The sequence below is a fragment of the Thermobia domestica genome, chromosome 14 (genome assembly GCF_964235325.1).
Source record: "Thermobia domestica chromosome 14, izTheDome1.hap1.1, whole genome shotgun sequence".
Taxonomy (NCBI): Eukaryota; Metazoa; Arthropoda; class Insecta; order Zygentoma; family Lepismatidae; genus Thermobia; species Thermobia domestica.
In genome coordinates this window covers 136903465-136928993 of record NC_137467.1, presented here as the reverse complement: position 1 = coordinate 136928993, position 25529 = coordinate 136903465, and the positions used below count along the sequence as shown (strand labels likewise).

Genomic DNA, 25529 nt, shown 5'->3' with positions numbered 1-25529 from the left:
TTTTATTTTTATTTATTTATTTATTTTTGTATTTCGGCAATGGTGCAGGTTTAAGGGCAGAAACCACCCTTTGAACGTTTTGGAGCTCTCCAAGCATAGGCAGAAAACAGTAATTTAATGTAGAAGCAAACATACTGCCGAGGATTTTTAAGACAGCTGATTCAGAATCTGACGTCAACATTACAAAATTAAAAATGGCGGATCCAATATGGTGAATACAATTACAAAAAGTCTTTTGGTTTGAAATGTTCTACAGCTAGCCAAGAACAATCATAGTTGGCAAGGGTTACTGCGAGAGCGTTGCAGACAAATTTGAAACTCCTTTCTGTACTTATTTTAACGGGATACTTGATTAAAGTGCGTCTCTGCACCTCTCATTGTCCGGGGTGCTTATTTATAATGAGTCCTTCGCCTCTCACTATTCGAGGTGCATATTTACGATAAATAAATAAACAAGAAAGAAATACGTGTCGATTATTTTTTGATCTACAAGTATGCAAAGTTTCATTAAAATCTGTGAGTTACCCTTTCGTAAGTCTCCGTGTGAGAGAAAGTCTTCATAGAGTCGCTTTTAACTTTCGAGGAAGAAAATGGTTGAAATGAAATTTTAGTTTATAACGTTCCACGGTAATGCCCTTAGGTTAAAGAAGATGAATGATGAATGAAATTGAATAATTGTGAAGTTAAATTTTTGGTGTTCTACCACTGAAAATCGAACCTGGAATCGCGTGCACCATGGGCGCACACGTTGGCCACTAGATCAGCGGGGAGGGCACTTTCGAGCAAGGATAGAAGAGAAGAAAGTATGCAGGGTGTCTATCGGTCACGAAAGTCACGAATGTCATTAAAAAGTCACGAAATCAGAAAATGGTCATGAAAGTCACGAAATTTAGCTTTTGGGTCACATTTTTTTTTTTTTTTTTTTTTTTTTGGAACTGTTCGAATGTAAGTACAGATTGGAAAATTTTGTTCTACAAAACGTCAAAGTTCACCACCAAAAATGTCTATGGTCAGCTGTAGACGCTACCGAATCACAAGCAAAGTACGTTCTAATCGCATGGATGAAAATTCGGCCTAATTCGCACCCAAATTCGCTCTTGAAAATATTAGGAAATTTTATGATTTGGTAAAGAAAAGGTCACCAAAAAATCACGAAATTTCATTTTGGAATTTTAGTAGACACCCTGGTATGGTTATCTAAAAAGAATCGAACTCTACATTTCAAGGGATTTACACTGTTTAATTGTCCCTATATTCTAAAAACGGATTTTAGGATGTCGATCCATCTATTGTCCCGATCAATGTATGCAGAGTAGTCTAGAACCTTACCGTTCAATCTATCCGGACAAAATTTTAAACTTAAAGTTTTTATAAAGATTCTACACGCAGGATTTTCGAATTTTCAACTCACTCAATTATTGAAACTAGTTGTTGCGTTCGAGCCATCGGTTCGCTGTACATTATAGATTAAAATCTTCTTTAGTTAAAAAGTTCTAATCTATCTATCTATCTATTATATGAAAGTCACTATGTTTGTAACTTAATACCTCTTGAACCACCTGACCGATCCCGATCAAATTTCCTACATAGGTGAGGTTCTGGCCTGGGATGGTTTCTGTCATTTCAGTTTGACGGTGCAACGTAGGGTTGGGGGAGGAAGGAGATATATAAAAATAATCGAAAATTACCCATATTAGTGTCAAATCCATAGTTGTCGGGTCGCTGAGATGAACAGTGACACTTCCGATACCGATTAAATTGAAATTATGCCCCATTGATACTCCTAAGGGGGAATGGTGACACGTAAAAATAATTTAAATTAATGTCGAATTCATAGTTTTTGAGGTCCCTGACTTGATTGGTGACAGTTTGTTGCTCTTTATGTCCAAAATGAAATGTATTCTCCCCGTGTGAAGAACGGGTATTCTACTATGTGTTTATATTTAACAAATTTATTTATTTTATTATTTTACGTATGCTTGCCTACCAACGATGTAGGCTTACGCAAGTATTAATGTCCAAATCTAAATACACGTACGGTACTTGTCGTGCTTTGAAATAATTAAATTAAAATTATACAGTTTTAAGTTCCAATTAAATCATCATAATAGTCTTAGATCGGTACATTGCGTGCACACTAGCGACATCTATTAGTGTCAGGCAGGCAAGCGATATCGCTGGTAGTAACATCTATTATCTGTCACTACTTGCTATTAGGAATTAGCGTAACACACTGACACTTTACCAGTTATAAATGGGATACCAATGCGAAACGTTATTGATATTAAATTACGTTAATGGTAGCAATTACAAAATCTGATAAATAATATTGCGCATGGTGTCAGTCGACAGTTAACATCATGCGGCGCAGCTCTAAACTTAACAACTATGCTGCTGTTCCTAAGTAGTTAGTATATACCTGGTGTTCCGGAAATAAACCGACAAACTTTGCTTATATGTTCAAGACCTCAATACAAGCATGAAAAAGATTTATTTGCGGCATTGATCAGAAACGCCTAATTACGGAGGTGGGGTCAATTTAGTACATGTAGTGGATGTCATAAGGTAACTAGACTAAATAAAACAACAGATAGACCTCGCATTCGTGTTCGGGGCTTTTTTACTTTTTTCAATGCAAGAAAAAAGTTTATTTATGACTTGTGGGAAATACCTAATTTACGGAGAGAGGGCAAATTTAAAATAGACTAACTACACTGTAATTCAATTAGCCCTATCCGCGTAATTAGACGTTCTTAACCGAAGTCACAGATAAGCTTTATTTGTTTGTTTGTTTTGAGGTCCTGAACACGTATGCGAAGTCTGTCGACTGATTTTATGCAGTGTAACTACCCTGTGACCAATTCCATTAATTGCATTAAATTTGCCCTAATTTCCGAATTAGACGTTCCGATCAAACCTGCAAATACCTTTTTTTCTTGTTTTGAGGTTCTCAACACGTATGCGAATTTCTCGGTATATTCCCAGAAAACCCTGTAGATATGTGGATGTCCGAAATGTGCTACCACGTGTGGCGTCATCGTGGCAAGGCAAGATAACGTGATTCCACCCAAGTTCACGGCGAGACGGCCACTGCTTAACCAATTCAATGAAAGATACAGGTATTCACACCATATTTGAAATTGTCTAAGAGTTTGCTATTAAAAAAAAAAAAATAAATAAAATAAAATAAAATAAAAATAAAGGAATCAATTTGTATGATTTTAACAGGATTAAAAGAAGTTTCCAACAAATTTTGCGCCATAAATTGAATTGAAAATATTGAAATGGGTGGAAGAGTATTAGAAATTCTTAGAAACGTAATTAAGTATTCTTTAAAGATTATTTTGTAGTCTATGTAATGAAATCCGATTGAGATTTCTAGATTTCGCTTAAATAAAAGCTCTCTAGATAGGTTTGTTTAGGTTCGGTTTCCCTATTTCATGTTGAAATAAAACACAGACCTCCATAGATAAATGAATGTAATTACATTTGATAATTACAATTCTCACTTGGATTTTTAGTTGAGTTATTACTTTTTGAATATAACATCATCTAAGTGTCCTCCACCCCTCTAAATGCAGGTCGGTCGTTCAGGGAAATTGCCCATGACTTGGTGTATGAGATCTGGAGTGATGGCGAAAATTTCCTCCCGAATTCTGTTCTTCAGTTCCTCCTCCACTGTCTTCAGCCGAACACTATACATTCTGTCTTTAAATGCCCCCACAAGAGAAAACCAGGTACAGTCAAGTCTAGGAATCTTGAGGACCATGGAACACCCCCAAATCTGGAACTCACTTCTCCAGGAAATGGTCCTGAGTGTTACCAGCGATTGCTTTACCGTGTGAGCCGTTGCATGATCTTATTGAAACCACACATATTCCATATTAACATTTTTCTGTCGTAGCTGTGGGAGCAGAAAATTTGTCAACATGTATGTAGGGTTCGAAAAAGTATGGCCCGACAACATCCATAGCTCGCACACTATACCACACGACAAGTTTTTTACTATGGAGGGAGTTTTCATGTAACTGACATTTATTTTCAGGTGCCCAATACTTAAAGTTCTATTTGTTTACCTAACTTTTAGAAAAAAGTTCGCTTCATCTGTCACGAGAATTGAATCAAGAATGTTCAGGTACTGGTTAATTAATTCCAGTATGACCTGACTCAACACTGCACTGGCACTCTTTTTCTGCCTCTGATAATTCCTGTACCACTCTCATTTTGTATGAGTAAAACTTGATATCATATCGCAACATTCGTCCAACACTGCTCCGAGGAAGATTCAGTGTGAGAGAATATCGCCACGTTGAACGTCTGAGACTTGCAAGAATATCTCTCGCACGCGTGTTATGTTTTTGGGTCTACGGACTCTTACCTTATGTGGGTGTGTTTTGTCACCTACATTACAACTTGTGCACCAATATGTATCCCACTTACGTATTGTTTTTCCTAATGACACTTTTCCTCTTTCGTTCTGGTCGCCAAATGTACGTCTAAATGCTCGCTGCACGTACACAATTGACTCACGCTTTATAAATTCTACACAAAACCCGCGCTGCTGTACCTGCCAACGCTCTATTGTGCACTGAATCCAAGATCATCTGCTACTGGCTGATAGACATCTCACCCCCTCCCCTCCTGTTCATCGCCAGTGTTGCAAAATCAAAACCAGAAAACTAAAACTAGATCACCCTGTACTTCAGAGTTGATATTTATAGTGTGCGAAATAGGTTATTGATATTAGGGAAGGGTGAGATAAAATGAGGCCCAATAGGATACAAAATGAGACAATAACACCCTTCCTTCTAGTACCCGCGAATACGATTATCTGACAGTAGTAATAAACAAGAAATTTATTAAATTGATCAACTTAACAACAATAACTAAATTAACTACATATTGCCTAAGATAACCGCACCTACCTTTCCGAATGTGTTTGAATATAGAGTTGAAAATGTACAGTGACATTTTACATTGTCTTACGTTGTAAATGTACAATGTAAGACGTTTACAAACCCACATAATAACTTCGTTATGCGTAGTTAGTATAACATCTTTTTTTTTTTCCAAAGTCACCTAACTATAGGCATAATAAAACAGGTAAACTGGACGACGATGAAAACAGGGAAAAGAATTGTATATAGCGTATATATATATATTATGGCCAATTATAAATTAGAAGATAAAAGTGAATTGTTTACATCTTTCATTTCGGAACACAGCTAGCAGATAAATGTTGTAACCAGCAGAATTTGACAATATAGTCAACCATTTTATCACTAAACATGTCTTAGGGAGAAAAGGAGCATCCCGGCAGGTTTGTGGAGAATCAAAATGTAATTGAAGGGAAAATTCCTCTGATAGTTCGTGCCCTGGATATTAGATGTGGCATTGGTATCTGAAATTTCACATATTGTACTTTTTAAAAAATCAGTCGAAAACCACCTCAAAATATGTGGCATCCGTCTATTTAAGAGGCAACTTACTGCAAGTGTATTGTCTTTATATGCACGTAACAGTAATGTATACCTGCTTTATACTGACCGCTTATCCCAATCAGCGACTACCGATTTTGACAGAAAATCTTTACGGTGACTAACTGTACTACAAATGTGAGCCAGTGAACCTGGTAGTCATAAAGTTATTCGACGCTTTGTCGGATTTGGGCCAGAAGCTGATTAGCGTCCTTTTCTTCCCTTTGTATATTGTCCTAGTTGTGAATGGTTTTTGGACTATTCTGTAAGTTTGAGAGTTTCTCAAAGGCTTAAAGCAAGCGTCTAAGGTGTCCTTTCGCTTTCGAGCGTTGATAGGAAAAAAGGAAATATGATGATCGTGAAACGAATCGAATTCGACATTTGAACAGATTTACTTCTTTCATGACTCCTAAATGCCAAAAAAAAAAGTGACTTTTGGCTGTCTGTCCGTACCGATGTAAATGTGTTCACTCGCTTAAGAAAATACCGTTTAACAAATCGATTTTATTTTTTTTTTTTTTTTTTAATTTCGGGCTTTTATAAGATTTTCTAGGGAGTTTCGAATTTTCTTCCTATCCTTAAAAATAAGAGTAGTTTATATAAGGGTGAAAATAATAATACTAAAAAAATGCTGTTTTTCCTTAAACGACTCTAAAATGATTTTGTTTACATTTCATACATCAGTGTTTCATTAAGAACTCTATGCTGTGTTATCAGTAATTTCTCGAGGAAAAATTCACGAGTAGTATACTCTTAGAGGTAAATTGTTTTCGGGCAATTTTCTTAGAAATGACTCAGATGATTTTGTTCATAGTTCATAAATACGAGGGTCGTCCTTCATAAATACGAGGGTCGTCCAGAAGGTAAAGAACTTTTTGGTATGGTGAAATAAAAATAAAAGATATCAGCACAAAGCTTTATTTACAAGGCCACAGGGCCTTACTCTACTTTTCTGTTTAATCGCCATAGTTTCCAAGACACTTGTTATAACGTGAGCCAGTTTTTCAATGCCGATGTTATACTACTCTGCCGCCAAAGATTTGAGCTAGGTTGTCACTGCTTGCTTGAGGTCCTCATCGTTTGCGAACTGTTTTCCATCCAAAATCTTAAGATTGGTGTAACGTGTTCAAAGCGGAACGTCGGTTTTCTGAATTGCTTTTTCGACTTTTTTTTTCAGTTCTTCCGTAACAAGTGATGGCCTCCCATTTCAATCTTCATCATGCACGCTGGTCCTTCCATGATTATACATAATGCACCATTTCCTCACTGATTACTCGTTCATTGCACTATCGCCATAAACATTCTTTATTTGCCTATAAATTTCAATAGGCTTAACTTTTTTGCGCATTCAGAAAACAAATGACACTCCGTACTTCACATTTGGGGGGACTTTCGATTGGCGCCGTAAAAACAAGTAGCGTGACCACACAGCATTGAGGTGTAGGAAGGAGCTAACTGCCGCGCATGCGATCACAGTGGTGGGGGGTCTGCGCCGCAAGCGATGCGCAATCGTTCTTTACTTTCTGGAAGGCCCTCCTAAATGATTTATTTATAACCTTACAGTATGGCATAATCATTAGTCGTGAAAAAAATACACAAGGGTCAGTTTACTCTCAATTTGAGTCCCCCCCCCCGGACGATTTTCTTAGAAACGACTCAGGCGAGTTAGTTCATATTCTTAAATATTGTATTCATAACCTTATAATGTTGCCTAAATCAGTTCCTATGAATATACCCACAAGTGATTGTTTACTCTTGGGGGTGAGTTTTCCTTTTCCGTACGATTAGTTCATATTTTATGATTAAGCCGAGGTTACCAAACTCAGAAGTGCCCAACATGCAAAGCTGTGGAACACACTCTCTACTTCCGAGCCGAGCCTGGCCACTAGATATAGCGATCTTTATTCCTTAGTCGATGATCTTCTTGCCCACCAAATTACGTACAGATCCGGCTAGTAGTTACCGTGAAATAAAATGCCATATACAAGTCGAACCGAGCCTGTCTCTGGTCGAACTCAGCAACCAAATATAGCGATATTTATTCTTTACATAGTTCGTTCAGACCCTACCAGAAATAAAGTACTACATACTTACACACACATATGGACTGAAATTATAAGCAATAGTCTTCCTTGCTTGGATCTTGGTAACTATTTTTCTACCTGGGTGCGCTCTCACTGGCAGGCTGATTGGGACCAGGCTAATCGCAATAAACTTCACGCAGTTAAACCACTCCTTGGAGTTTGGGGAACATCCTCTCTTCCTAGTCGTCGAGATGAAGCTCTCTTGGCGCACCTGCATATCGGACATTCTCATCTGACATATAGTCATTTGCTGCGTAGGTTAAACCATCCGTATTGTGAAGAATGTATTGTCCTTCTGAGTATTTAGCACATTCTTATTGAATGTCCTGAATACTCAGACCTCAGAGAACGTCACGGACTACCTCGTAGATTGGACTCTGTATTGGTGGATGATCTTGGTTCTGTTGCACATGCTCTCTCTTTTGTTTATGGCATAGACCTAGCTCGCGTTCTCAGAGTATTTTAATCTGTCCGTATATCGCTGCTTGTTTTCTCTTCATTGTTATTGTTCTCTGTTTTATCTCCTATATTTATTGTTTTACCGTTTTGATTTCCTTTTCGCAGTGGATTTTTATATTCGAATAGGTCATTTTACATTTCTCTGTCGGGCAGTCCGAGCTTGAGCTGGCGTATATATTGTGACGGGAACATATAGCCTTGCTGCTGACGTCCCCATTCAACTCTTATTCAGTTCTGTTCAATGAAACTGTAAGCTTCCGTATGCTTACGTCAGGAGTTAACAATACTAATATTACATAAAACACTTTCATATGAAAATATCCACAAGGGGTAGTTGACTCTTGCGGAAATTGTTTGACAATTTTCTCAAGTACGTTCATGCGATTCTTTTTTGATATTCCATAAACAAATATTTCAGTAATAACCCTAATATATGGCATAAGTCATTTCTAATTTAAAAAAATCCATGAACGGAAATTTACTTTTCGGGTTGACCTTTTCTTCAGGCAAGTTTTCTGATAACACCTTATAATCTCGTTCGTGTTCACAAATAAATGTTTCAGCACTGACTGCAGCATAACATTGATTTAGTTCAAGAGATTGGAACGAGAAAGTTTAGTGTGGCGGCCCCTACCTTATATCTTCTTTCTTTTGGTATCAGTAATTGTAAAGTACAGCCTTAAGAAATTAACGTTAATAATATACATGTTTGTACTTGCAATCTGACTTTTTATTATTATTATTTAATGATATATAGTATAATAAATAGCACAGTAGAGAGCAGAAGTGCCCATCACCCTTCAAGTGTTTGAACGCTATCCCCGAAATTTACCATGTTCTCTTCCCCCCAAAGGAAAGCAGTAGTAGAGAGCGAAGTTGGTTGTGACAAAACCAATTTAACTTCTTTGTAGGATAAACTTTTTCAATACATAATTCTTGAAACCATCATGATATAATTACAGTTTGATTGTGCTGTTTTCAATGAAAAATTTGGCCCTCCAAAATATTAGTGATCATTACACACAGTAACTCACAACTTAGCGGTATCAATATAAAAGCAATCTATGATATTACTCTTAACACGCGTTTCATAGAATTTGAAATATATCACTTCACTTAAAGTGCTTTCTTATTCCTTTTCTTCGTTAACCTATAGAAATATTGCAGCAACTTTTACAAATCTGCTTATCTGCAAATCTGAAAAATTGCGTTACGTATACAGGGTGTCTACTGACCTGGGAAACCTGAAAAACTTGGCATTAGCCTGTTATAAAGTTTTGTTCCTGGAAAACCTGCAGAAAGCCTGGAATTTAATAACGAATTTGGATTTTTCTCAATGTTTTCTTTTTCACTGCATATAATAAAAACAATACTCACTTTTCTTAAAGGCTTATTGTTTTGTATGTTGATGGTGACCACGGGATACCTGCGCTGATTTCTGTCACTGCTTCCACTTGCTTGTGACACTTCTTTTTTATTCTTATTTATTTTTTTTAACGCTTCCTGTGGCAGAGTTCTCATAGACAGAAAGTCTTCAAGTAGAATTTCTATCCATATTTTATGTGACAGTTCGAAAACATTTTTTTCTACATTACAAATCTAGAAATCAGGGAAATACTGGACAAGGAAATTTTACGAAAAAGTACCAGTCAGAGAAAATGATACTTAACTGGAAATCAAGGAAAATTGGTGATTTTTGCTCAGGAAGTGAAACATTTTTTTTTTTTTTTTCCTATTTGTTAAGATAAGCCGATAATTGAAATACGAGAGCCAAAATGAAGCCAACTGAGGGCAAAACATGCTCCAGCGTGTCGTAATACACGCTGTTGTTAGCATTTTCTTTCAGGAATCCTTTTTGTCGGAACCTAAGTTCCAACATATTATTTGTAGAATTAATACTAACTTCTAAAATTTTTAGGTAACCTATAATTTCTTAGTGGCAGCCTGATAGCATCGTACCACAGATTCAGAGGAGTTAGATGAAGTTGTTAAAATTATCTTTTTATTTTTCGTTTTCAGATGTTAACTTATATTAATCTTAAACTACTTTTAACCTTGCTTGGTGAAAACAGGTCTTACAGCTCGAATTGGCAAAATGGTTAATATCCATTAAAAATAATTCTAATAAATCAGGATTATTGTGTGCCAAAAGGAATTTTAACCATATAGCCATTCCATCTTTGTAGCAAATATAAGCGTATATATATAATATTGTACTTTTTGTATGTTTTCTCCTAATTTCAGTAAACTGATAATAATTCGTTGTATAAATAAATTTATAAAAATGAAATAACTGGCTATTTCTCATCCAAGAAGAACATCCAGTAATATGTAATCATAAATTAACATGTTTTTACAATTTAAATCAATAACTTTTAGAACTTATTCACGTAGTAAAAGCAAAATGTTAAAAAGTTAATATTATCAAGGGATATGAATCACAGGTTAGTTAAAAGGGAGAACTCTGCTTGCTTTTGTCAGTTCCTGCACATTTTTCTCAACTGGCCTTCTGGTAGGGGATATTAACAGTGACAAATTTTCTTGGTTTAAAAAAAAATAGAGACTGGAAAAAGCTTGGAATTTGAAAACAAACATCAAGTAGATACTCTGGTAGAGCCTGTCTCTCTCATCTGTGCCCCCGGAAAATATGCGAAACATACTTCGGCTCCACCACCCCCACCCTCTGACGGAGGAAATCTCTCTTTGCTTACGGAAAAGAAGTCCATAATTCCGCTGTGTTGCTAATTTGTCATTCAATCGTTAGGTTTCGAGGAGTGATCGTAGGCTACTTAGAATGGCTAACAACACAGAGGACAGCGAAGTCCGTGAAATAATTCATTCTGGCAACACTTCTTCTCGACAGTGCAACAATTTGTCCTTCCTCTTTCGAGGGAGGTGCGGGAAAACACACATCGAAAGCAGCACCAGAAGGGGCACAGTTGAAATAGAAAGACTCTATACAATTTAAAGAAATGAAGCTGTTTGTAACTAAATTTAAGTTTTTGTGAAGGTTTCCTTCGTCCAAACCTAACGTTGGGTGTTTTGTTTTAATGTAATATGAGTCGAACACATTTCTTTCTACTGGGTAGTTTCTACTAGGAATATAACAATCGTTTTAGGATTCCCAGGGCACATTATAGGTGAGTATTAGTTAATCTTAACAAAATGTGCCAGATGATATCTGTGTTAAAGTATTTATTTATTTATTTTTCAATTTCAGCAGAGCAGTCAGAGAAAGATGAAAAGAAGTTGTATTATAAAAGACTGGGTCGACATTATTTGTCAGATTTAGTGAAAGAAGAGCAACAAAACGTGACATTAACATCCGCTGCATACCATAAGGATATACGGATTTTGGTTACAGGCTTCTCCAATGGATCGTTCTTTTTGCACGAAATGCCAGATGTTAATTTAATACATTCGCTAAAGTAAGTAGAAACAGACTTAGAGTTAACTAAAAGCTACGAGGGACGATCAGAAACTAAGGTTACAAGGCCGATATTTCTGGAGTTTCGTCTGTTATAGAGGAATAAGGAGTGTGTGGTAATTTTGCTACATGGATTTGGCAACTGTGCAGAGTTTCAGCCACCCGCCACCTATGGCGCTAGTTGTAGGTAAACACAAATGGCAACTCGTTTGGAAAACTGGTCTCGCAAAGAAGTCCGCTCAGTTATTCGATTTCTGTAGGTGAAACATGCAACAGCGGCTGAAATTCAGCGGCAGCCGGGGAGACTGTAATGTCTCATCAGCGTGTCGCAGAAGGTGTCAAAAGTTTGCAGCTGGTAGAGAAAACGTCACCAACGAGGAACGCAGTGGCCGACCCAGCATGGCATCAACAAATTTGAACGCAGCTCGCGTGGAGAAGCTACAGTCCAAGTGACTTTCACCTATTCGCGCACTTGAAGTAGCACCTAGGAAGCCGTCGCTTCGGTTCAGACGAGGAAGTGAAACACTTTGTGACAACGTGCTGAACACTCAAGGACAGGATTTTTACTAGTAGGATATCTTCTAACTCATCCCACGATGCGATAAGTGCTTCAACCGATATGGAAACTATGTCGAAAGATAACCTAATGTATATACTATCTGTTGACTGTATTGGTTGTATGAAATCATATACACATTTCACTGCAGACTTTGTAACCTTACTTTCTGATTACCCTTCGTACTATTATTAAAAGTGCCTTCGAGGCTGATCTTCGGGTTTCGAAGAAATAATGGAGAAAAAGTAATTAATATCAACATTAAACAGAAAACTTGCATAGGCCCGTCTTAAATGTAGATAATTCCACTTGAGTAAATTCCCAAGGAGATCGTACAGTATAGATTCTCCTGTGGTATATAACAAGACCACCTTACCTCAAACATCCAAAGAAATTTAATTCCGCAGATAGTTTCGATATTAAGACTTATATCCTTACCAGTGCTATGAATGGAAAACTTCACTACTCAACAAACTACATTGTAAAGAGTTATGTGGTAGGATAATTCCTGATGTCTTTTTACGAGTTCTGTCCAGAAAGTACTAGACGTTTTGGCCTATCGCGGCAGTGGGCGGGGCTACAGTTGCCGTCTTGGTGTCAGAACGTTGCCACACTTAGTATGCATCCAGCTGTGGTAGCGTGAGGGCTGTGACCTTCTTGCTGTGCTTTCTGTAACGTGTTACAATGTGCGCTGCAATAAAAAATCCCCTCCTCTTGTGAGGTGCATTCTGTGATTGAGTTTTTGTTGACAAAAAACCACAAGCCAATTGAAATGCATCGCTAATTGTGTGAAGTGTACGGACATGGAATAATGAGTGAAGGCCCAGTGAGGCAGTGATGCATTGATTTTAAAAATGGCCGTTCCAGTGTTCAATCACTTGGGTGGTTTTGGATGGGAGGTGTTCGATCACCCACAATACAACCTGTATTTGGCGCCTAGCGACTACTACCTCTTCCCAGAGGTGAAGATATGGCTCGGTACACAACCCTTTGATACTGACGCCAAACTGCATGCCGGTGCCGCAAGCGGCTGATTTCTACCGAGATGGTATTGAAAAACTTGTGCCACGGTATGATAAGTGCCTTAATTTGCATTGTGATTATGCGGAAAAATAGCTTAAGAGTGTACACTCATGTCCAAAATGATTGTCGCATATCTATAACTGTCTACTTGCAAGAATATAATTTGATAATGATTTTGCAGGGTACTTTTAATACTGATACTATGTGCATAATCGGGAAATGTATATTTGTGGTAAATTTCATAGGAAAATAATTATAAAGAAGAAAATTAGAATGACTAAAATAAAATGTTGATAAATGGACAAGAAAGTTTTATTTTCGTTTTATTGTTTTTATTTATTGCTCTTTTGACATGAAATATGCCACATACATGTCTTTTCCGATTATACAAATTCTAACGTTATAAGAAATACCTTGCGAATTCGTTATCAAATTATATTCCTACAGCATATTTATAGACATGCGGCAATAATTTTGGACATGAGTGTACCTTTCGATTGTATATAATATAATTTGGTTTGTTCATTCTGTTATTTTTTTTAAAAAAAATTCAAAACGTCTGTTACTTTCTAGACAGCCCTCGTACAAGAAATAAATCATTACTTTTTGTTCCATGATATGAGTTTTGGAAAAATTTTACTTTTTGTTCCATGATATATTATGAGTTTTGGAAAAATTTGTGGTTTCTCTAGATTTTAACAAATTGAATATCTAGAAAAATTGTCTTTTTTGGAGTGTACAAAAGCAAAGCAAAGGCATTTCAAATAACTTTGATGTACTATATGCAGATGCAAATGTTCCCCTTCTTGATTCCTTGAATTGAAGGAGTTCGATTCCCGGTGGGAGTTCAAGTGGTTCCGATTCCACGTTAATCAGTAGGTCCACGTCTCATATAGTCTCGCTGCTGAACGGGACGTTAAACTCAAAATCAACTCAACCTTGAATTGAAGGAAAGTAAGCATATAATCTAACTTGAACAAAGGGTATTTCATTCAGAAGGAAACAATAGTTATATATACCAATGGAAAACTTAAACATAACAGTGTTGTATATATACATATAATATTAAGTACATTATAACATTTTCGTCTGTATATAGTGATCTAGGATTCATCCATTCCATTTGTATATACACTGACCAGCCAAAACATTGTGACCTCCAAAGATATTTTCAACGAAGTTGTTGGACTGATGTAACGGGGATGGGGAACAGCAGAACCGTTTACCAGACGGTGATAGGGATCTCGCTCGATGAGTCAATATGATGCTTGTGCGGAGAATGTGGAAGGCTGGCGATGTATTATAGGGGTCAGATTGTAATGGCCAGATGCGGAAATAGCGCGACTTGTCGAGCTTTAGCGGGCTGCCGTAGGTAGTGTCTTCCAGAGGTTGAAAAAGGACAGTGAAACTAGCAGCAAACCACAACACATGGAGCGGTCACACCTCATTAAAAATATCAGACCTCGTTGAATGACGGGGTTGGTACAACATGATAGAGTGCAGACTGTGGTACAATTAAATTTACAGCAGACTTCAACAATGGACAAGGTACTAACGTCTAAGCACACACTTTACCGTATACTTTTAGATATGGGTCTCCACAGCTGACGTCTCACATATATGTTAATGTTAACGGCACGGTATTATCGATAATGACTGGAATGGGAATGTGCCATTGTCATTGGACCGCAGAGGAAAAGCGTAACGTTGCATGGTCCGATGAATCGCTATACTGGCCTCATCACATCAATGGCTGGGTCAGAATCCGTTGTCTTCCAGGGAAACAGCTCCTTAAGACGTGCACAGTAGGAGGGTGACAGACTGGTGGTGGCTTCAGTATGATTTGGGGAACAATTCATATGGTCATCTTTGGGCCCTGTAGTGTGTGTGTGTGGGAAGGGGGGGCATCATGATTACTCTTAGCTATTGGCAGGTCACTGTTGATCACGTATACCCATTTATGTGGGCCGCTAAACACCGTGTGCGTGGGTTTTCTCGGGGTTCTCCAGTTTCTTCCCACTTTCTTTATTTCATCATTTCATTCATTTCTCATCGTCACCTTCTCCTTTAGCCTAGCCGGCTGGGACGTAAAAATCAAAGATTTAATTTCCATTTGTGTGGACCATATTTCCAGCAAGTAATAGCATATTTCAGCAGAACAACGCTCCTTGTCACAAGGTCAACGTTACACTGCAGTGATTTCAGGAGCGCAGCTTCCATGCCAAACCGTATTGCTACTTTCATGCCATATTGCGTATGTGGTCATAATATTCTGGCTGGTTAGTGTATTTTCCATCATCTCTTAGTTGGAGACAACAACGCAATGTGGTGGACGGAGCATATTTAGTTTTCTTTTTACGCACTGAGAAAGTCGAAATAGATTTGACGAAACCGTTTGTAGCTTTATACACATTTTTGGGACCTTTAGAGCTAAGAAACTAATGATATAAAACATTTATCGATATATAGATGGTGTTAATGACTATACCGACAAATTGTAGGTGATTACTCATATCAAAATGAGAGAAAAAGTTGGACCTGTGGAGAAAAATGCATAGTTTCAGAGCTAGGTCTGTCCAAAATTGTGGAAAAGTTAAATTTCAACACGCCGGCTCCCATCCCTGAGTTTAAACGCATTAAAAGGGAGACAATACAAGTAAGGAATCATAGAAAACTAGGAATCATAGGAATCATAGAAATCATAGATAACTTCACTATTCCTACAGTATGTTGTTTTTAAAGTAAAGAGGTAAATTCACAGTGAGCAAGAAGGTAGCTTTGAAAATAATTTATTGTACAGTGCAGGAATATTACCGGTAATGTGTTTTTTCAAGCAATGTAAAATACCTTAAAGAAATCGCATTGATAAAAGCAATAAGTCGGTCACTGAAACATATGGGTAAAGATTAGCAAAACAGGTGCTTTTAGATGCATACCAACTTTATAAATATTCGATAATCATCCTACTAAATCATTGAGTTACTAACCGTTCTCAGCATGTTCTTTTTACATTTTACCTTTTTTTTTTTTATTTATTTAAAGAAGAGGCGCAATTTACGTTTAAGTACAAGGATTTCCCATTTATTAATGACAGAAGGCTGAGATCGTTTAAAATTGATGTGCTGTAATTGTTTATAGAACGTAAGGGACATATTATAACATAACAAAAAATTTAACTGACATTATTAATATTTCCATGTGGACGAACATTATTTTAAATGTTGGTATTTCGGATACATTTATCGAGTATCTATTCTCAGGAGCAAAAACAAGTTTAAAACATACTTGTGCAGTAAGTTCGTTACATGCATTTTTGCAGCAGCGCCAGTGGAAATAATGAAATTTGTCAACTTAGTATGTTAATACGAAGTGGCAATTATAGACCACCAATTTGTTTCGGTCCTTTAAATTATCTTTTCAATACTCAAAAGAGACAATTACAGAAACTACTTAAGTGTCAATGTTGTCTACTGAAAGGAATTATTTTAATTTAGACAGTAACTGGTTTATTGGCTATTGTATTACAGGTAGTATAGTGAGTTACAGTAAGTTATTCTCTCACGGGATACCGACTTTGCTACCCAAATTCACAGCTCATAAATCAGAGAGAGGATAGAGAAAATGACTTACACTGTAGGTTTCAGTCCCATACTCCAGGAAGGTCAGCTCTTCAATCACTTTGTCGAGAAGATTCGCTGCGAAGAACGGCGATGAGAGTGAGAGTGAGTGTGAGATGCCCCCGCTGCTCCCACCCACCTTTTTATTTGGAATTTTATTTTTGTTTTTTCGTTTTATCTAGTTACTAAAACACTTTAATAGTCATTTATTTGAAGGTTGGGTGTTAGCATGCGGGGTCAGGTTTTATTCGGTTGCATACTGGTTTCCGTCGTTTTCAGTCATTTCCATATCTTGAACTGTTTTTAATGCTTAAAGATAACAAAGAAAGAGATTTTTGTTTGTCCTTCCTGGCGGGTACGTGATAGTCCCCCACCAGGATCGCACCAACAGTCAACGTGGTCATTGACATTTTATTTCACAATGTTTTTTTTTTTTTTTTTTTTTTTGTTTGTCCTTCCTGGGTACAAGGAAAAATACCACTGTGTATACACTGTCACACACACACACACACAAAAAAAAAAAAACAAAAAAAAACACTGAGATTGTTAATACACAGAATCACTGAAGGGACGTTTATGAGCGTGGGCGGTAGCAAAATGGATATCACGGGAGGAGATGGAGCAGAGCGTTGTTGTTGGCGTGGTATGGTCCAGTGTTCCAGAAAAGGAACGCTTGAAGAGATGTAGAGGTTGGAGCCCCCCCTACAGTTGACGTTCAAAATTAGTTAAGAACAGATGAACTTTTTCATGGGGGGCTGCAGAAAAAATTTCAAGTGGAACGGATTGCATCATGAAAGGGTTGGAGTATTGGGGCGTGGTCTGTGAGGAAGTAATGGGAAGGGACGTTGAGATGGGTGGGGAGGATGGAGTAGAGCCAGTAGGTGGTGGGGGGGTGGGAGTTAAACGGTTAGTTAAATTTGAACGGCGATGGTTAGGCATAGTGCAACGTAAAAAGAAACATGAAAACAAACCAGACTATTAAAAAAAAGAAATATATAGGAAAAAAAATTATGATATTGCTATGGTGAGTATGAGCTGTGAATTAGGATGTAGTTTACGCCGGGGAGCTATGTTTCGATCCTTTAAATTATCTTTTCAATACTCAAAAGAGACAATTACAGAAACTACTTAAGTGTCAATGTTGTCTACTGAAAGGAATTATTTTAATTTAGACAGTAACTGGTTTATTGGCTATTGTATTACAGGTAGTATAGTGAGTTACAGTAAGTTATTCTCTCACGGGATACCGACTTTGCTACCCAAATTCACAGCTCATAAATCAGAGAGAGGATAGAGAAAATGACTTACACTGTAGGTTTCAGTCCCATACTCCAGGAAGGTCAGCTCTTCAATCACTTTGTCGAGAAGATTCGCTGCGAAGAACGGCGATGAGAGTGAGAGTGAGTGTAAGATGCCCCCGCTGCTCCCACCCACCTTTTTATTTGGAATTTTATTTTTGTTTTTTCGTTTTATCTAGTTACTAAAACACTTTAATAGTCATTTATTTGAAGGTTGGGTGTTAGCATGCGGGGTCAGGTTTTATTCGGTTGCATACTGGTTTCCGTCGTTTTCAGTCATTTCCATATCTTGAACTGTTTTTAATGCTTAAAGATAACAAAGAAAGAGATTTTTGTTTGTCCTTCCTGGCGGGTACGTGATAAATTATAGGGAGGGTATCACACCGTCTGTCAACATCCCAAAATTATATACGTGGGTCGTTCAATATATAAGTTTCCCTAAGCTGTAAAATATTTGTTTTTTAAGATACATTTATAAACTAAACATTCATGTGTAGGTGGGTCCTTCCTCACTTCTCCACATATTTCCCATTGAGATTGTGGCGTTTGTCTCACCGGTGCAGCAATTTGTTCAAACCCTTTGGGGAGAAAAAAAAAAAAACTAGCTCTGGCTGTTTAGCACTCTTCTCACATTCCCTTCACTTCTTTCTCTGTTTCGAAGCGTTTACCTTGTAATGCGGATTTTAACATTGGAAAAAAAAATGGAAGTAACTCGGTGCTAAATTGATGCTGTATGGGGAGTGAGATAGCTGTTCTCACCCTAATTCTTCAATTTTGTGTCTTGTTTGCGTGATGAGTAAAGTGGGGAGTTATCATCAAGAAGTGACCAGGTCGCTTATGTCGAATTGCGTTTTCCTGAAGAAGAGTTCAGATTTAACATAAGCGACCTGGTCTCCTGTCAACTGGTATAAAGAAATGAAGCGGAATGTAAGGAAAGTATTAAAGATTTTTTTTTTTTTTTTTTTTTTTTTTTTTTTTTTTTTTGCAAAGGGTTTGGACAAATTAGTGCAGCAGTGAAACAAATATCTGAATCTCAATGAGGATTATATAGAGGGAAGGACCCACCTACACATGTATGTATAGGTTACAAGTGTATCTACAGCTTAGGGAAACTTATATATTGATCGACCCACGTTTTTAAGTACAAGAGCTAAGTGCACTTAACTATCAACTGATATCCTGATTTTATTTTCTTACTACAGAGGAATATTAATAAGGTCAGTAAAATTCTTTATTATGATGTGCTGTATTTTCTTTCTTTCTCTTTGTACTGTAATGCTCAGAACATTTTTTTCAAGCTTTTTGTTATTAGAAATGCTTAAACTAGCTTCCACTTTATTTTCCAGCATATCAGAACAGCAAATATCGTCTATTGCATTGAACAACACTGGCGATTGGATTGCCCTTGGCTGTTCAGGACTTGGCCAGCTATTAGTTTGGGAATGGCAGAGTGAGACATACGTCATGAAACAACAGGGTCATTTTAATAATATGGCGTGTCTTGCATATTCACCTGATGGACAATATATAGTTACTGGAGGAGAAGATGGAAAGGTAATTATTATTATTATTATTATTATTATTATTATTATTATTATTATTATTATTATTATTATTATTATTATTATTATTATTATTATTATTATTAGGGCTACTTGTGTCATTGTTGAGACAAGACTTAAATAATAGATACAATTTAATACTCAAGGTATATACTTTTGTATATACGAAGGGGTGCCGACTAGGGATGGCCACAAAGTTCCGGTTCCGGCGGAACCGGTTCCAGATCTGGATCTGAAAACCCGGTTCAGAACCGGATCTTAGGAACCGGTTCAAGACCTGGATCCGAAAGCCTGTTAAGAAGGCACAATGTTCACCTTCAAAACACTGCAAAAAGGACCATACGCTTGTGCCCTTCCCGCACAGACCCGCTTGTGCCCCCAGAAAAAAGATTTGGTCCACCAGTGGGTGTTTAGCCAAATGAGTTGGCCAGTTTTCCTGTTTAGCCAATGAGTTTGCCAGTATCCCAGTTTATTTAGCCAAATGAGACAGGCGGCCGGCGCCTGCCTGTCGCTTCCACCATTTCATATAGCACACTGTTCACAGCCTGCCAGCAGCTCGGGTTTAGCGTAGGGATGGTCACAAAGTTTCGGTTCCAGCGGAACCGGTTCTTGGAGATCTGGTTTTCAGAACCGGTTCGAGATCTGGATCTGAAGAACCGGTTCCAGACCTGGATCCGAAAAACCGGTTCTTCTAGAACCGGATCCGTTCAGACCCGAAAACCGGTTCCACCAGGAACCGGTTCTGGCCATCCCTAGTGCTGACAAGTATATTTACTTTAGTTTGCCAAGAAAAATAAATATCAGAAGTCCGAGATTACATATTTATTCAACGTATTCCCCATTGAGATCAATGCACTTTTGATAGCGATTTTGAAGCTTTTCTAGTCCATAAAAATATATGTATACTGTATATATATCTTTTGATTCTTACTCAAATCAGCTCTCAGTAGCCTGTGTGACGTCAGAAATGTCCTCAAAACTGTGACCCTTTAGATGTTTTTTTTTCAGATTAGGAAATAGAAAATTGTCAGAAGGGGCCAGGTCTGGGGAGTAAGGTGGACAGTGGAGCAATTGGAATCCCAGGTTGGCCAGTTTAGCAGGAACAATGTTGGACTTGTGGACGCATTATCGTGCAACATCATGATCCCTTTTGTGAATTTTCCACGGCGTTTCCTCTTAATTGCCTCTTTCAGCTGGTCTAGAAAATTAGCAAATACTCTCCGGTAATAGAGGCGCCATTCGGAAGATGGTTTACCATTATAATGCCATCTTTGTCCTAGAAAACGATGCAAGGATTATTATTTTTTTTTTCGATTTCTGGGTACGGAACATTTTGGAGCGGGGGAAACCACTATGGCGCTATTCCTTAGTTTCGGGATCATAAATATAGATCCAGGTTTCATCCTCTGTCACTAGTCCAGCCAAAAAATCATATGTCTTTTCAAAATGGAACAAGGTGGCTTTGGGTGCTTCGACACGTTCCTTCTTTTGATCCGTACTCGAAAGTTTCAGCACTCATTTCGCTGAAAGCTTGCGCATATCCAGGACTGTGGTAATAATATAACCAACAAGCTCCTTGGAGTTGTCCAGGATCAGGGCAGTCTTTTTGGCGGATATTTAACGGTCCTCAAGAATCAGTGCATGGACAGCATCGCATGTTTACTGGTCTGTTGTAGTTGACAAGCGTCCGCTGCGGAACTCATCTTCCACCGTGAAATGGCCAATCTTAAAACGTGGTAGCGTGGTTTTGGCAGATGTATGAAGGACATTTCTCCTCGAGTGTTTGGCATATCTCTATATGAACTTCCTTTGCAAACTTCCCCTAAAGCCATAAGAACTTCAGATCGGTCCTCAACTCCGACAAATGAAACTTCCTCGTGCCTCTTTCATCTCACTTTCTACCTGTAATGACAGATGTTGTACACTCATGTCCAAAATGATTGTCGCATATCTATAACTGTCTTCTTGTAAGAATATAATTTGATAATGATTTTGCAGGATATTTTTAATACTGATACTATGTATATAATCGGGAAATGTATATTTGTGATAAATTTCATAGGAAAAGAATTATAAATACGAAAATTAGAGTGAGTAAAACAAAATGTTGCTAAATGGACAAGAAAGTTTTATTTTCGTTTTATTGTTCTTATTTACCGCTCTTTTGGCATGAAATTTGCCACATACACGTCTTTGCCGATTATACTCATACTAAGATTATAAGAAATATATGGTGAATTCGTTACCAATATATATTCCTACAACAACATATTTATAGATATGCGACAACAATTTTGGACATGAGTGTACAAGTAGGATTCCATACACAGGTTACATATTAAGATGTGAGGCTTTCATATGCTAACACTTTTACTTGTGTACTTCTATTTAAAGGGAACAAAGCCAGGAACTTCTCAGCCCTCCCTCGTACAACATTCTCCAGCAGAATAAAAATTATCATTTATTGTTGTTAACGAATGATACATATTTTACAGAAGTAGCATTATAAAAATAAATTTTCTCGATTTTCTCAAACTTCACATGAGAATTTTCCCTTAGGCATCTCATTTTGTTTAGCTTGGTGTGATCCATTTATTGATATATATCTAATTTTTGGACAACATTGGGGACACGGTAGCTCAGTGGTAGAGCGCTTCTGGTGCGTGGGATCCCTGGTTTGATCTCCGGCCAAGTAACTTTGTGGTGGACAACGTGATTTCCGTGAATTGTCTCGGAGTACTCACGTTTTCCTCCCACGATCTTATACCATCAATTTTCCCATCATTGTTCATTTCTTTTAATCGTCTTGTTTCCCTTAGCCTAATGCAGTGATCGGCCGAATCGTCGATCGCGAGCTACTAGTATCATTTTTGGTTGATCGCGTTAACGCTTCGGTTGGCTAACCTTGAATCAGTGTTGTCAGTTTGGGGTAAAAGTCGCTAAATCTAGGAGATTCGACTTCCAGGGGAAAAAAAAAACACTGTTGATGACAAAAAAAAAAAAAGTGTTTCATCCTTCTCATTAAAGTTAATAAGTCTGATTAAAAAATCCGTTATTACATTTGTTATTCATTAAAAACTACACTTCACATTTCTTTCTTATGCACAATTCAATTTCAGTTTCTTCCTGTCATGTACATTTTAATTAAAATTCATTTTATATTCACTAGAAATGTAAGTTTATAGACAATAATCAAATGTAAGATTTTATATATATATATATATATATATATATATATATATATATATATATATATATATATATATATATATATATATATATATATATATATATATAAACAAGTCGGTAGTTTTTTTGGTTGATTGCTCGCAGTAGGATTTAAAAGCTATACTGTAGCTCAGAAGCTTCAGAAGTTTTGACACTATTAGCATAATTGTGGTACTAATTAAACTGAAAGATTTCATTTTCATTTGGACAGCATTGTAGTTAATGAAATAAATTAAAAGTTTAAGAGTTAATGATGATTTTGGGCTATAACCCTACTGCGTACTAACATCTTAATCGATGGCGTGGTAATCGTGCAGTATCAATTTGTAGATTTATACGAAAAAAATATTTTCTCGAAAACTGTGCATGAGGATTTTCATTCACTTACATGATTTTGTTCAGGTCGATAAGATCTATCAATTGATATATGTCCCATTTTGGACAGTTTTTTTTGTCCTATTAAACTATAATAATAATAATAATAATAATAATAATAATAATAATAATAATAATAATAATAATAATAATAATAATAATAATAATATATTCTGTCATTATTACATGCTGCAACTGAGATTCCTTCATACTCCATGGTCGTCCGCTAACCTCTTCGTCTTTACGTACAATTTCTTCGTTTGATATCGTCCATTAATTGTAGTCTCCTTCGCCCACTCCCTCTCTTTCCTGCCACAATACCTCTAGCACATCCCTCATGATACGGTTCCTTTTTAGCCAATGTCCCAACCAGTTTCTCTTCCACTTCTTAATAATAATCCGCACCCATATTCGAAAGCTTCCAGTGGTTTTTCTCACTTTTGCGTAATGTTCATGTTTCTGTCCCATACAGCACAATGCTCCACACGAAGCATTGTGAGTCTTTTTCTCATTATTCACAATCCCACAAAATAGTAATTTCTTCCTCCTAAATGCTTCTTTCGCCATTCCTATTCTTGCTTTTATTTCACGTTCGCATTTAATATTGTAGAATTATTTTTTAAAAAAAATCAATATCAGACTTTCGAAGACTCGAACTAGGATTTTCTCTGTGAGGCCTTCCATCTATCAATCGGGCTACTAGGGACAGAATCATTTTTCTGTTTGTTTTTCTTCATACTCACGAGGAAGGTCCATAAACCGTGAGAGTTGAATTTTGATGAAAATTAGTGACAAGATTCACTTCGAGATGCTAAGTAACGTAGTAATGGTCACTCGATGCGCAAATGCTTCGTTGAGCTGCTACACCGACGCCATCTTAAAATCCAATAGGCAATGTCCAAGAATACCCTTTTGGCATAAAAATGAAAAAGCTTTTGGTAGATCTGACTTCAACATTGTAAACCGGGATAGGGCATCTATGTGTGGAAGTACTTCCAATGCATGATCGCCATCTTGAAAGGCGCCATATTGAATCGCAATCAAATATGATAAATGGCAAGGGGGTCATGTGGGGTATCAAATAGCACTGGAATTTACTTCTGAATCCATTTCCGTAACTAATGTTTACATATCTGTTTTCAGTTCAGAGTTTGAGCTCCTTCGTGGCTAAGCGGTTAGCGTACGCGCCTTTGGCGTGTGAGACCCGGGTTCGATTCCCGGCGGGAGCTCATGTGGTTCGGATTCCACATTAATCAGTAGGTCCACGTCTCATATAGCCTCGCTGCTGAAAGGGACGCTAAACTAAAAATCAACTCAACTCAGTTCAGAGTTAAGAGCTCTCTCATCCACAGGAACCTATTATCACTGTGCAAGTTAAATTTGTGTTATGGAGCACGGTCGTGCGAGCAGTTGCAGGGTTTTAACTAATGCAGTAGTAGTCACTTGATCTACAATAGCCACTATATCAATAAGATCTTGAGCCTAGTGAGAGATATCATTAATTAAATTGAAATGCCTGTAGTGAAAAATGGAATAGCAGCACTGTAACAAATTATAAGCACCTAAATGATGTAATATAAGTTAGGTGCAACGGCACATATGATTTTACAAGGTTATGTCTTGAAGTTATTAGAAAATTAATAGGCAAATCATCAGAAAAATAATATAAACTGCTGCACATAAGCAGATATTAACCTACTGACCTTCTGTTCTTCAGTTGTGATGATGGAGATCCATAATGAAGTGATTAGCACACAGCATCATGGAGCAGTAAAAACACTTAACAAATGCACTTTCGTCACAATCTTCATGACCACAGACACTATTTTCTACTTGCAACATAGTCTCCAGAGCATTTGTAAATGAACCAACTATTTCTCTTGTGACGTACCCACATTTTTGCCATGCATATGAAAGCATGTCCTTTAGGACTGGTGCACAAAATTGATGATACACAACAGAATGCATTCTCATTATGAAAATTCTGTCATATAACTTGTTCGGTGTACCAGAAACTGAATTTATGTGGAAAATAATCCTCAAGTCTCCGAATCACCAGTTTATATTGCCGAAAAAGTATACATCAAGAGGCTGAATAAATTTGGTGGTCTTTGGGGGTATAACTTCAACACGAATGTTTTTCTCATGTAACAATTCTCGCACGTCTTCACTCGTCTGTCCACTCCACGAGTCAAGCAACAGCAGGGAATCCTCTTTCACATCAGGAATAAACACGTCTTTTAGCCACCGTTTGACGTGTTCGCGAGTGAGTTTGCCTGATTTGCTCGCATCAATAACAATGTTGAAAGGTGTCTGTCTATCTAACTGTTGTTTCACTTTGGGTCCGAACACGCCTTTAGGCTCCTGGAAACATATACATATATATGTGTGTGCCTAGCCGTACTGGGGAAATGTGAATTTGG

The 25529-nt window shown here is 37.3% G+C and overlaps 1 protein-coding gene across 2 annotated transcripts in view; it reads left to right on the top strand.

Annotated features, from left to right (window-relative positions):
• The window catches only part of LOC145670340 (periodic tryptophan protein 2 homolog), a 118775-nt gene that overhangs the window by 33781 nt on the left and 59465 nt on the right, over positions 1 to 25529 (top strand). Inside the window, exons 8-9 of one of the 2 annotated variants that reach the window (XM_081738887.1) lie at positions 11244 to 11448; positions 19288 to 19495. In XM_081738887.1, the coding sequence (XP_081595013.1) occupies positions 11244 to 11448; positions 19288 to 19495 (413 nt within the window). Of the gene's footprint in view, positions 1 to 11240; positions 11449 to 19287; positions 19496 to 25529 lie in introns of both variants that reach the window. The other variant, XM_081738886.1, reaches the window with a different exon arrangement.